The sequence below is a fragment of the Mesoplodon densirostris genome, chromosome 9 (genome assembly GCF_025265405.1).
Source record: "Mesoplodon densirostris isolate mMesDen1 chromosome 9, mMesDen1 primary haplotype, whole genome shotgun sequence".
In the NCBI taxonomy this organism is placed as follows: domain Eukaryota; kingdom Metazoa; phylum Chordata; class Mammalia; order Artiodactyla; family Ziphiidae; genus Mesoplodon; species Mesoplodon densirostris.
In genome coordinates, this window is record NC_082669.1 from 33966656 (window position 1) to 33980335 (window position 13680).

Consider the following 13680-nt stretch of genomic DNA (forward strand, 5'->3'; position numbering starts at 1 on the left):
TCTAGACTGCTCCAAATTCCCCCAGGTAATTGCATAATCATTTTCCCTCTGACCCCCTAAACAGTCTGGAACAGTATCTCCCCATGTATAGTTGCCATGCAAATCAAGATCACTGAGCTTCTGAAGGAGGACTTCTCTCAAAGGTTCTGAGTTTTAGGATTTCAGGAAAATACTTGTACGTCAATATCCCACCTTAAGGAGATTGGATAGGAAGCTTTATTTATTTCAGTGGAGGAAATGGCCTCCTTCATTTTCCCGGGTAAATGGCCTGGCTCCAGAAGCTGTATCTCTGCATCCCCCCACCCATCCATAAAGCAGCAATAAAGTAGTTGATGAGATGAGAAGGAAGGAGCTTTGCTAAAGAGCAACTTCAAAAAGAAAAAAAACAAAACAAAATTACATTTTGGGGAAAATGGTAAAAATACAGGAACAATATATGATATGTTAATTTAAATGGCCACCAAGATCATCTAAGCTTCAAATTTAAAAATGGAGGAAATTAAGCTAAGTACAGAATGACCTGGCAGCAATGAGAGCCCAGTGCAGTAACATACAACCTCTGATGAATGAGGTACATTTAACAGCAAGGTGATAATTATCACCATAAAACCTGAAACCCCTTTCAGCCTGAGATACATATTTCTATTTTAAAAATAATAATCCACATTTTTTTTCAGTATCTACTACCTATTAGACAACGTTAAACTCTTACAACAACTGTATGAGGTAGAGACCATTCTCATTACCACTTTCTAGAGTAGAAACAAAGACACAAAGAAAGTTAGTAGCTTGCTCCTTATCAAGCATCCAGTACTGAACTGAGGTTGGACCAAAGCCCTGCAGTGTGAGGCCAGGTGACCTGACTTTAACAATGATGGGATTAGAACTCCCTGAGTTTCTACAGCAAAAAATGTCAGTGGGTCACGCCCTGCTGGGAGGGTTGGAAGGCAGTTGGAGGTAGTAAGTCAATTTCTCATTTGAAACATGTGGACACTGCGAATCACAGAGGTTTGTTTTGTTTTTACATATTATGAGACAGAGTCTCAGAGAGGTTAAGTAATTTTTCCAGTGTTCCACAGCCAGTAAGTTGTCGAACATGATCAGAAGCCAGATCTGTCCCTAAAGCCCATGTCTTTTCCACCAACCTGTGCTTGGAGCTCAGCTGTCCGGACCCCACTGTCTTATACAGCATGATGCCTGGCAGATGTAAAAAGTGCAATACGACATGGGGAAAGTTCTCCAGAGCTGTCTCCAGTAAACAGAGAAGTGAGACCCAATTTTAGGGTGCCTGACTATAGGAAATAGCTGAGAAGGAAAGAAAGAGGGAAAGATTTATCCAGAAGTTACTGAAAAGTTAAGTATGCAAAGTCTCCAGGACCGTGTGCAGGAAATTATTCCTAATTTCATCAGTATGAAACAAGTAGTTTAAGTGGAACTGCCCTTCCTTAAAGTTAATTTTTACTTAAAACTCTTGGGTATGTCAGCAAGAACAGTATGCATACTTGTGAAGGAAGGAAGAAGGATGCAGTGGGAGAAGAGGCTGATGAGGGCAAATGTCTATGCCGGTGAGACCTTGGTAAAGGGTTTTTATCTTCCCAGGATCATCAGGAAAGTCATAATAACTGTGTTCAGTCTAGAAACCACATAGCCTCGAAGGTGTCTTCTCATACAAAGAAGGCACAACACAAACTGTTTTGATTTCTAGGTCTTTGGGTTGAAAGAACATATTTGTAACACTTTTGTACCCATTAAGAAAATATAGAGAAAGGCTGTAGAGTTTAAGTTATAAAGAAGTGGCTAACATGTAAATTATAATTTATCTTTAGGATTCCAGAAATATTGTGGGAACAAATTCTTTATCTGTTGAGTATTTCTAAATTCCAGTTTGAAAGAAAATTCTGTCACAAATGATTTTCTCACCACATGAACACTTTTGTTCTTCTTAGGATTTTGTGCCAAAAATTATAAAAGGGCTTATAATTTAAGGCTATTGATAAATCCAATTCATGGAACTGCTTTCCTACTAGTAACGTTTCCTTTAAATACATTCCTAATTGCAAGTTGTACTTAAATTTACCTAACTTTAATTTCCTCACTAAATTTTCTCACTAAAACATCTTGTAGGAGTAATAGACAAATAAACATTTTTTTCCTTTTTTATACTGACAAAATAAGAGCCCAAAATATAAAAGCAAAGCCTAGCTAAGCAAGAACATAAATGTGAGTAATTTAGGTCACACATGAGATCAGATCATTGTGCACATGTATGGCATCCTTTCTTAATCCCTGGGCAGAAGAAAACAACTGCGGTGGCAGACACTTCTGGCTAAGGATGGAAATGGAGGGGAAAGCTGGCAACATACAAATGAAGGAGAAAACAGTACACATTCAGCCTGCTGACATCTGCTGCACATGCAAAATGGATTGGATTCTGTAATCCAGAGCGAAAGCAAATGCTTTCTTCCGTCCTTCCTCCTGTTCCACAGTTATTGTTAACTGATGGTCTCATTCTTTTTGCATTCACAGATTAAAATTAATAACGGCATCTGAATTCGAAGTAGGTCCCAATGAATAGCAACTAGAAGCTAAATGAACTGAAGAAATTAGTAATGAAGCATTTAAATAGGAAGGGGTCATGGACAAACACCGTTTTTTAAAAGCCAGCTTTACCTCAGGATGATGTCCAATTTCAACGTAGGTGCAAACTGGATGAAAAGCCCCTGTTCCACAGGCGTACAAGTGAGTCTGATTATAAGCCTTAAGCACCTTGATGAAATTAGCACATTCTTTCTGTAAAACAAAAGGAAAACCAGTGAGTTCTAGTGGTCAGCATGGCTGAAGTATCCTCTAGGGTGCTAGGCGTGTTTGAACAGATTTCTTCTGTGTCCTTTCACATAATTTTTAGGGCTTATTATTCTATTGTTTGCTCACATTATTACATGAAATACAGAAGGTGTTCGCTTGCATTATTACATGAAATATAGAAGTTCTTATTTTTTGGGGGGCAAAATACAATATTCTCTTTAATGTTTTTATTAAAACTATAATTTATTTATACAAAAGTGGAATAAAGTTATAGATAACCAATTATCATATGTGACTTTTCTAGAAATGAGGGAAACAGCAAATTATATGGCTAATTAATGAATTATTTAAATCATAACAATGGTGAAAATTTCAAAAGTCAGCTCTGAGTTTAATTTTGGAAAAGTAAATCAAAAATAAAAGATAATACAACCTTCTATTAAATATGAATTTGAAACATCATTAGTAACTCATAATGATGGGTAACTGACTTTGAACTTCAGTAGTGCTTCTTACTAGTGAGCTTTATAGACCCTAAAAAGACAAAACCACCTTCTCTTGAAAAAGTCGTTTAACCCCCAAAGACAATTTGGGTATAAGATGAGATAGAGAAGGTGTTAGAGTGTGGGATGTCTAGAGGCTGAAGGGTCTTTATTAGAGTGGCTATAATTAATAAATATTTTCATGCAGTTCACGTACATCCTAAACCCATACGTGCATCCCCTGCCCAATGAGTCATGGATCCCCCAGGTAAAAAAACAGTTACTTATAAGAGGGAATTATAGTCATATCTTATTATTATTTATAGAAGTTTAGACATTCCTGCCATTTTATTACCCAAATAAAATGTCACCTAAGAGATAAATGGACAGAGCTCTTTATATTTTTTCTATATACTCTATTATATCTATAGATCCTGTGAAAGAAAATGTAGTTCTACAAACAAATAGGAATCTTAGCCTTTTGTTCCTGTTAAGGAAAGATTTAGGGGAAAAAATCAGACAGTCAAAATATAAACTAGATAATTTTATTGCCAAAGAAATCCAGAGCAGAAAAGACATAATTTTTGCCAACTGTTTTTAAATAGATGAGTCCATATCAATACTGTAAAAATAAAACAATGAAAAGAGAAATTCAAACTATCAAAATATTTTCAAATAAAATGTTATGGTCTATTAACCATACAGAAAATCTTAAAAATTAAATAGAAATTTTAAGTGGAAAATATGAGTTTGTCATGGAATATACAATACCTATTTTTTAATATCCAATTGAGTATTCATATGGTAAATAATAATTACATTGAAAATTATTGTTATTGATCATAGACTTTCTTATACAGTTTTGTGTTTTTGCCTATTAAACATTTATAAATAAGAGCCAAATATGTAACTAAAAATGCAGATGAAGATCAAAAGCAGACTATACTGCAAGTAATGCTGGCAAACATAACGGTGGATTGGGTTTGTCCTTGCGCCTCTAAGTGTGTAACACTCCCAAAGTCACTCTCTACATGCGACTCTTCAAGTAAAAGCTCAGAATACATTTAGACTTATGTAGTCCGTTGGTGTTTATAACTGAGGTGTTACAATTATTTAAGTACATTTCCACATGATACTTGTATTCTGTGATTGTAGCTGATGATTTTTATATTAACTTTATTGCCTCCATAAAATAAAGAGCAGACCAAATCTGAGAAGAGTAATTGTTATGTAAATTCAAATACTTGCTTTCCATCATCACTGATTTTTCTAGGATGACACCTGAGGATGACCTATAAACATATCATCCCAAAGGTGAATTACATCTTTTTAAGGAAAAATATGAAACTTGCCAGTTACGACTCCTCATGCTTTCTTATCATATGCTGAGTAGTTTAGAGGAGTAACTAAAATACACATCTAATTTCTCCCACTGTTTTGCTACTTAGATCCTGAATCCTTCTTTTGTCTAGCAAGGTATTATAACATAGAAAATTAAACACTGAAATCAACTGATTTTGCAAGTTTCTATGTAGAAAAATTTCCTAGCTTAAAGAGTACATGCATCTTATCCATGTACCACTTTCAACACGCTACACCTTAGACATAACCTTAGATAAGCTCAGATATAACCTAACTTCCAAGACTTTTAGTCACAAACTCCCCATTCTGTAGCAGTTTCTCCTCCTTCCCCAAGAGGATAGGGCATGGATTCTTGGGCAGAGGAAAGAGGCTGTGGACAGGGAAACATCTGATAAACTCATTTACAAGTAAGACATTCATGAGTCTTACCCAAAGGCCTTACCTTGTAGTCTTAAGAAAATGCAGTCCTTTGGAAATAAGTCATTTTCAGGAAAATGTTTTATGGCACCTCTTTCTTTGAAACATGTAGGTGGTCACATACTCTGCTCTTACGTACAGACAGCTATCCATGACTATGGACTCAATATTATAGCATTCAAGATTATAAACAACCAGTTCCAGCACCATATGTTGAAATTAAGAAACTGGATGTGCACATACATATTGGTAAGCAAACGGATATTCTAATAAAGAGTAGTGGCACACTCAGATGGATGTATCATTCATTTTAGAAAAGAACAGGGTTTTAGTTTGCCCACAGTCATACCTATAAAGATATGCAGGCAATTTAAAATACAAACCCAATTTCTCTAATCTCATTACTAACACCTAAGGGCATCCTAGAAATTTGAGAATAGACCCTAGTTCTCTGCAATAAAGGAAAAAAAAGGAAGGAAATATTTCATGAGCAAAGATACTTGTGCATACAAATGAAGGCTATGTCACTTCTGCAACTGTTATGAATTCTAAGATTATAGAATCTGTGGGTTCTTATCTCATAGATTGGGTAACTGATTAGCAATAATTATTGACTGAAAAATTCTCAGGATTCTTGAGAACTAGGGAACTGAGCCACACTGAATATCCTAATTTTATTTTGTTCTCTATTAACTGTCAAAGAAGCACCACTCTAATATGACAACTATTCCTCTACAGAGCTGCTGGAAAAAATCACAGGACTATAGTTGTGAAACCTGGAAAAGGGTTCTACTGAGAATGTTGATAAGGATTCTATCTGTCCTACAAAGCAGCCAGACCCAGCCTACTGGCCTGAGGCCTGGAATGATTTTCCCAGTGAACTTTCCCAGGTGGCAGCAGGTTGTACTGTCTCTGTGCCTCAGGGCTAGCTCAACATTATTTTGAAGTGAAGATTGATGCAAATAGAATGGAGAGAAATTTCTGGGGTTTAGAGAGTATGTTAAGACACTTGAACTGAAACAAAGAAATTGAATGAAATACTTTCAAAATTGGTTTAAAATAGCTGCAAGGAAACTCATCAATAACAATTTAGGAAGAAACAGTGAATTAAAAGAACTGCACAGAGAAGAACCCAAAACTTGAAAGAGACATTGTGAGTAATAACTGTTCTTTAAATAGAAAACCTACATAAAAGAGTATCAATCCCTGTCATTCATTTGCCTTCATTCTCCAGCTTGTTGCTGCCAAGGTTTTTGAGTGTTCCAAAACGGGATATTCATTTTATTTGGAAGCAGCCTGGACATTCCTCTAAAAAAAAAAGGAAGCATGGCAGAAAAAGGAAACACACTTCACACATTTCTGCTCTAGGGAGACAGAAGAAGAGTGTTTCTGACCTTTGCTTGAACCATGACGATTCTTAAAACTCAGAATGTAATGTACTTTTTGGCATTCAACTACTGCACTGCTTTGCTCAGCACTGGTGGATTTACAACGTAATAAAGAGAATGTAATCAGTTGAAAATGAATTCATTTTTCAAACCTGGATCCTTTTTGGAATTTAAGTTGATACACACAGACAAGTTTAGCCACGAGTTGGCTTCCCAAGAGTCAGGCAACCACAGTGACCTCTTATTTTACTGAAATGTACTCCAGAACAACAGCATTATAAATTGTTAACTTAGCCTAGTAGTCAAAGTAAAGGCAGTTATAAACCAGCAAACCTAAGGCCACACGTGACGAGCGATGATTCATCATCCTTAGTGACAAACCATTTACACTTATTTTTTAAGAGTTTCTAGCGCCTTCAGGTCAAATGTAGAGAGGAATTACACACAGAGATATTAGCCTGGAAAAATAACTTAGAAAGAAAATGTCTACCCCCAGAAAAGGATATAGAAGCCAAATGCACAGTGATTCAAAAACAAACATTACAAATATGCAGCACTGATTAGACTGTGTTACAAAGACTTTTCCCGGACAGTTACAAAAATAAAGTCCATCCATCTGTCAAAACAACTGCTCCATGCATGAAAATTAAAACAGAATAGAGGTGTTTTTAACTAACTTCTGATAATTACACTTTCTATAAAAGAATGTAATTTACCTCCAATTCCAATTACCTCCTTGCATGTTCTTAAATTATGGATGGAGCAGTGAAATTTTACTCTAAATAAAAGAAGAGAAAAGAGGAGAGAAGGCTGTGAAGATGAACAATCTATATTTAACTATATTCAGTTCATGATTAAATCAAACAACTTGTTCTAGTTCAAATATAAATCAGCTCAACATTAATGGATATAGTACAACATTGCCTCAGGTCAGTGAACATTCATTTAAAAAGGAAAAAAGTCTCTATCCCATCAGCAATTTATGTTGAAATATTTTAATGTATAATGTAGCAGCTGGGAAAGCAAAGGAAGCCTTTTCCTATCATGGTGGGTGGATGCATTTCTGCATGAAAATCCATTAATAAGCTTAATTCCTGAAGTTAATCTGTTGACTTTCTTTTTCTCTGGTCAATTTATTTGGCAAGCTGGCTGAATAGGAGAATCTTCGTGCCAAAGCAGTAATCCGTGAGATTGTTCCCATCAATCACTTCATCCCTCTCTGTATTTAAGCTGTTCCATGCTTACCTAGCAATAATGTTTTGTCTTTTTTTCTTTTAACACTGTGCTATTACAGCTGTGATCAGATCATCCATAATCATGTCTTCCTAATACCTCAGCATTCACTAAAGGATGTCAGAAATCTCTTCTTCAAAGAGGCATGTCTAATAGAACTGACTTAACTGTGTCCTATTTATAGTCTTAGCCATCTAATGTTGAATTTGTGACTTGGAACTTTTTAATATCCACCTGATGAAATAGTGAGTAGCCTGTTCTGTCCATCTGGGGAGACATTTTCCCCTTCCTTTTTAAGAAGAATGATGGTATAATCAAACCAATGGACCTTTCCACTTCAATGTTTTGTTTTGTTTTGATTTCAGAGATTTTTTTTTTTTTTTTTTCTTTTTGCGGTATGTGGGCCTCTCACTGTTGTGGCCTCTCCCGTTGCGGAGCACAGGCTCCGGATGCGCAGGCCCAGCGGCCATGGCTCACGGGCCCAGCCGCTCCGCGGCATATGGGATCCTCCCAGACCGGGGCACGAACCCGTATCCCCTGCATCGGCAGGCGGACTCTTAACCACTTGCGCCACCAGGGAGGCCCCAGAGAATTTTTTTAAACATACTGATTCAACTAGGACAACTAAGATGGCATTACTTCATGGCTAGTTATTTAAGTATCTGAGTCTATTCATATTACTTGAAGTATATCATCTTCAAATCCATGACAATTAGAAAATAAATTCTAACTTGGTTTCAACGATGTGATAGACTAAATGAAGACTCCTGCCCAAGGATACCAAAACATTTTACTTAAATGCTCATTTCAATTAAGCATCCCATTTGACTGGTTTTTCACCTCTGGATTGACTATCTGTTTTGAAGTTCTAGAAATTCTGATTAAGATTCTATAAACATGTTTCTTTCAAATTACTTGAAACCTTCAAACATGGTCAAAATTATATGCCTAAGCACTACAGACCATGGTATTAGCAAAAGTTAGCCAATGTGATTCTCTTCTACTATTTAAAGGAGCTTTGAGCAATTTCACTTTGAAATGTCATATGGACCAGAGAAGTTGATAATGTCTACTTTTGGCTTATATTTTATTTTACATTGTGCTATCGATCTAATTAATTATTACATTTGTACCACTCACTGGAGTTATTTGACTGTGGGTGGTCCATACAATATGTACTTAGCATAACCTTTCTTCATCTCATATTCAAATGAATGCAAACAATTGTAAAATACTACGCGAAACCAACCTGAATATTTTTTCCTGCCAGATCAGAACTATTATGTAGTCAAAAACCTTACTCTGATTTCAATAATGACATTCTGTGGTTTCCAATATTATGCAAGGTTGTTGAATACTTAGTGCTCATGCCTTAAAGCAACTAAGTCAATGGTTTACACCAAGTAGGTAGATTTACAATCTAAAGAGATTTATTGTGGACAGAATTAGCTGGCATATTAATTCTCACATATATGCATTTATCATGAATGAATTTAATACTCAAATAAGGGAGATGAATTGCATCTTTAATCACATATGAGATGTAGCTTTAAGGAAGGAGAAAAAAAAATGAAATCCAGATTTTAGAGGAATGTTTTTTTTTTTTTTTTTTTTGCGGTACGTGGGCCTCTCACTGTTGTGGCCTCTCCCGTTGCAGAGCACAGGCTCAGCGGCCATGGCTCACGGGCCCAGCCGCTCTGGGGCACGAACCGGTGTCCCCTGCATCGGCAGGCGGACTCTCAACCACTGCGCCACCAGGGAAGCCCTAGAGAAATGCTTTCTTAAAATTCATATATACCTCTTTTCTACCCTCTGCCTTGTTAATATCAAAAGTAAAAAAATTTTGGTTGAAATCCTTAATGTCCAAAGTACTAAATGTTATTATATAATTAATTAATAATATAAAATGTTCTCTTAGCATATATTCTAATAAATGGAGGCTCTTTAACCATTTACAATAATCCATTTACACATATACTCCATATTTATAATATATGTGGATTACACACACATTTATATGTATATATATTATGTATACACATATATTAATTTTAGAAATAACTTCTGAATACAGTTAAAAGTTTAAACTTTAGAATTTAAAAATTAGTTTATATTCATTAATATTTAATGAAAATGTTACTTATTCTTAGGTATGTATTTACATTTGAAAAGGTATTCTTGAAGAATTTAAGAAAAACATAGAATAAAAGTAATAAAATCAAAATGATAAAACAGAAATACCATGAAGGTAGTTACCTATACTAATCTGATGCTTTAAAAGTCAGTCAGACAGGGGTTAGAATTATTAAAGCATCATTTTCCATTTGCTATGTGACTACAAGAAAGTTACTTAGGACTTCTGAGCCTCAGTTTCTTCAACTAAAATTGGTATTAATGACATATGCGTGTAAAGTACATAGTATGATGCCTAGCACTTATTAACGGAAGAGTAACATCTTATTCTTTAAATAATCAATCATTTATTGGTTAGAATATTTTCACGTCCACTTAACTCTCACACCATTCCACACACTGTGCCATAACTTGGGCAAGAAGTCTATTATGAATTGTTCATTTCTTCTTAAGTACAGTTAAAAGAGGTTAAGCCCATAATTGGTGGTAATGAGAGGTGGATTTAATAAAACTGGTTTTGAATATTAATCTGTGCTCATTCCTGTTACAAAGGCGAGTTATATTTTGTTCATTAGAATTTTCAAAAAATTCCAGTCCTCCAACAGTAAGGACTATAAATTATAAACTTATAATCACTCTTTTTATCAAAGTGGTAGATGGTATGAATCATTGTCACAGTCAAACAGCAAGTACAGCAACTGTTTCTCAATAGCTGTGGCAGAATTGTGGTGTATCATTTAGGTAAGCTGGAACTACATCCTTTGAAAGGAAATGTGTATCTTATAACCAAAAAGGAGTTACATAAATGAGTTAATAAAAGAAATGATTTAGAATAATACCTAGTATACATAGTAAGCTTCAATAGATGTTAGCTATCATTATTCCTAGTATTCTTTGAATATTGAATTTAAACTGTTACCAGTTTGCCTGTTATTTACCTCCAAACTGAAATAAACATACACACATGAATGCACATGAAAATTTGAATGCTCATTTCTGTGACATTTAATAAGAAGTCTTTCACTTGCTCTCATCAGGAAGCAGTTGTCTATAAAGTATCATCAAATTTCATCATGGAATCATACTTAAAAATGAATAAAGTGACCAGAGTCTTTCATTTGTGAGGTCATCTAGGGTGCCCACAAAAACTTATAATCAATATTTTCAGGAGCAGTAAAGGGTCTATGATTCTGCTCTACTTGTAAGATAACCAGCTACCCTGACAGTTTTGCAGATGCTGGCAGAAGATATACAGCTCCTGAATCAGAGATAAATGACTTTATTATTTACAGAAATATCAGTAGTCAAAGTATCAGCATTTCTCATGCCAGTTACCCAAGCACCAATTCCCACTGGGCAGTGAGAAGAGGGCCCTGGGTTGAGGGAACCTGAACAGTTTATATACTAGGCATAAGCATCCTGGCCATTACATTTTGAGGAAGATGTTATGTTCATTGTACTTGCAGGTGAGCATAACTGACCTTTGCTCTGAGGGAGACACTGTCTCTACTTCTCAAGGTTATTTTAAAAGTATCCTTTTGCTTAAGAGCGCCTCTGTTCATCAGATGTACAGAAGTGTGAGAGATCCATGAAAAATTATCTCCAAACAATTAAACATCAGGGTTTTGAGATTTAATGAAACCTTATGATTTTTATAGAATCAGAAGGTAATTCTAATTATCCATTTAGAGTTTTAACATGCCTTGAAGTCCCTAAAATAAAATTTAAAAAATTAAGTTGATGTCAACTTTGACCTTTGAAAAAGTAAATGAAATTCAAGGACTAACACACATTTTAGACTGTACTGCAATTTCAGATGAATGTGTAGCTTCAAATTCTCAGTTGCATTCACTTGGCAAAAATTAGTGTTGTTGAGGTCCTGCAATTTGAGTCATGATAAATTTGACAGGCATGTAATAATATATATGTTAAAAATGAATAACAACTAAGGATAAAAATATAAAAATAAATCTCTCAAGAACTGCAAAAATGTCCCAAAATTCAGGTGCAAGATATTGCACTTTGAAATGTATCCAACAAGAGCAATTTTATGAGAATCTGGTTCTTTTTGTTCATCTCAGATGGTTGAAATTTTGATTTCCAACGATGTTCAAAATATTTCTAATAGTCATACGGTTGCCATTTGGTTTTACTGAAACTTAGTACAAAGAGAGATGGTTTAGTAGGATAAACAAAGAAGATTCAGAGAGCTATTGATTCGAAACAGATTCTTTTACCAGCTTAGCATGTATTCAGTTTTCATTTGCAAAACAGGGTCAAGGAAGTTAATCCCTCAATAGAAATGTTATTGTGAATACAAAGTGGATTTTAAGCACCAGAAAAATATCAAAAATAAAAGTAAATGCAGCTAATAGCAGTCAGAATAGAGATATCTGGATTGCATTTATGTCCTTATTGAGGGTATCTGTACAATAATATATATCATGTAATTTTTTTTCAAATTACAACTCTCAAGTAACAACAATGGAAAAGTTCATGAGCATTTCACTCCTCTAATATAAAAATATCATAACAATGTAAATGTTTAGAACTTACAACACCAAGAAAAGAAGGCAACGGTAGTATATATATCCTGCATATTCACTTCTGGAAAAAAATACGTTTAGAGTAATCTTATTGTCAGAAATGCCATTATCAGCAGCCTAAGGCACATTTGTATTCTCTCTCTCTTTTTCTGTCCATCTATGTATATATGAAGAAAGAGAGAGACTATACATGTCTTAGGCTGTAGATTCCCTCTTACCACAAAGTCCTTTTATTGTGGACTAGTTGCTCAAATCCCAGCAGCTGATTTAATATATATGTATGATGCAAAATTGAGCTGTGAGAAATGATGGTTTGTATCTTCCCAGCTGCCTGGGAGAATGGGGAATACTTTCTGTATAATGCTACACTTAGTGACACAGGAACTATGTAGGTTCCATCAAGTGGCATATCCTGACTTGCCGGGTGGCTGTACCATGTTGACCATCTTAACCGGACTTAAAAATGACCTACTCTCAAGATACATAAAAACAACAAGTGTCTTTGTCCTGCTTTTCCTATTGTATTCTTGCATCTGAATCTAATACCAAGAAGACAGCACTTCCTCCCAGATGGTTTGTTTAAAGGAGATTTACTTGCAGAGGACATTTAGAGAAAACACTAAAACCAGTAGGAAAAGGGTAAACTTGGGTTCTAGAAACCACGGAGAGCACTCAAGCAGGTTGTTAGTTTACTTTTCTATAAATGTTCAGGTCAGTTCCTATTTTGGTTACAATTCTATGTTGAAGTCCTGATGGCTGCAAAAAACACTCAAGGCCTCATTCATGTGGTTTTGAGCATCACAAGAGGTCTTTGAAAGGAATTATTGTCCATCGGTCACAGCTGAATATTATTTATTCAAGAGACAGTGCAGAATTTCCTTCAAACTGTCCATGTATCACTTCACAAATATGGTGTTGAATGAAAATTTTAAAAAAAACCAAAAAAACCTCTTTACCCTTAATCTTTCTTTTTAAGTGGTTATTTAAGAAGTTTTTGGTAAAAATACTAATTCTATTTTTTATATTTATCAAGGAAGAAATGTTACAATCCCAATAAATCAACTATTTGCTATTTTCTAAAATCATATATTAAGAAAGAAAAAAAATGCATCTGTATGTTAAAGTCCAAGCATAACCAATAAATGCCATGTATCCTATTTAAATTAGTTATGTAAATTGAGATACATAAGTGAGGTCTCCTGAAAAGTAAAATAAATTTTAATAAAATTTGTGCATTTCAAATGCACAAAATGTATTTTGCATAACAGTCAATGAAAAGCAATATTAAAGGAATGAGATGGGTTACCAGAAAAA

At 34.9% G+C, this 13680-nt stretch overlaps 1 protein-coding gene across 4 annotated transcripts in view; it reads right to left on the reverse strand.

Annotated features, from left to right (window-relative positions):
• Positions 1–13680, reverse strand: part of SEMA3A (semaphorin 3A) — a 511012-nt gene that overhangs the window by 148164 nt on the left and 349168 nt on the right. For all 4 annotated transcript variants that reach the window (XM_060107643.1, XM_060107641.1, XM_060107640.1 and 1 more), the window contains one exon: positions 2671–2790. In XM_060107643.1, the coding sequence (XP_059963626.1) occupies positions 2671–2790 (120 nt within the window). The remainder of the gene's footprint in view (positions 1–2670; positions 2791–13680) is intronic.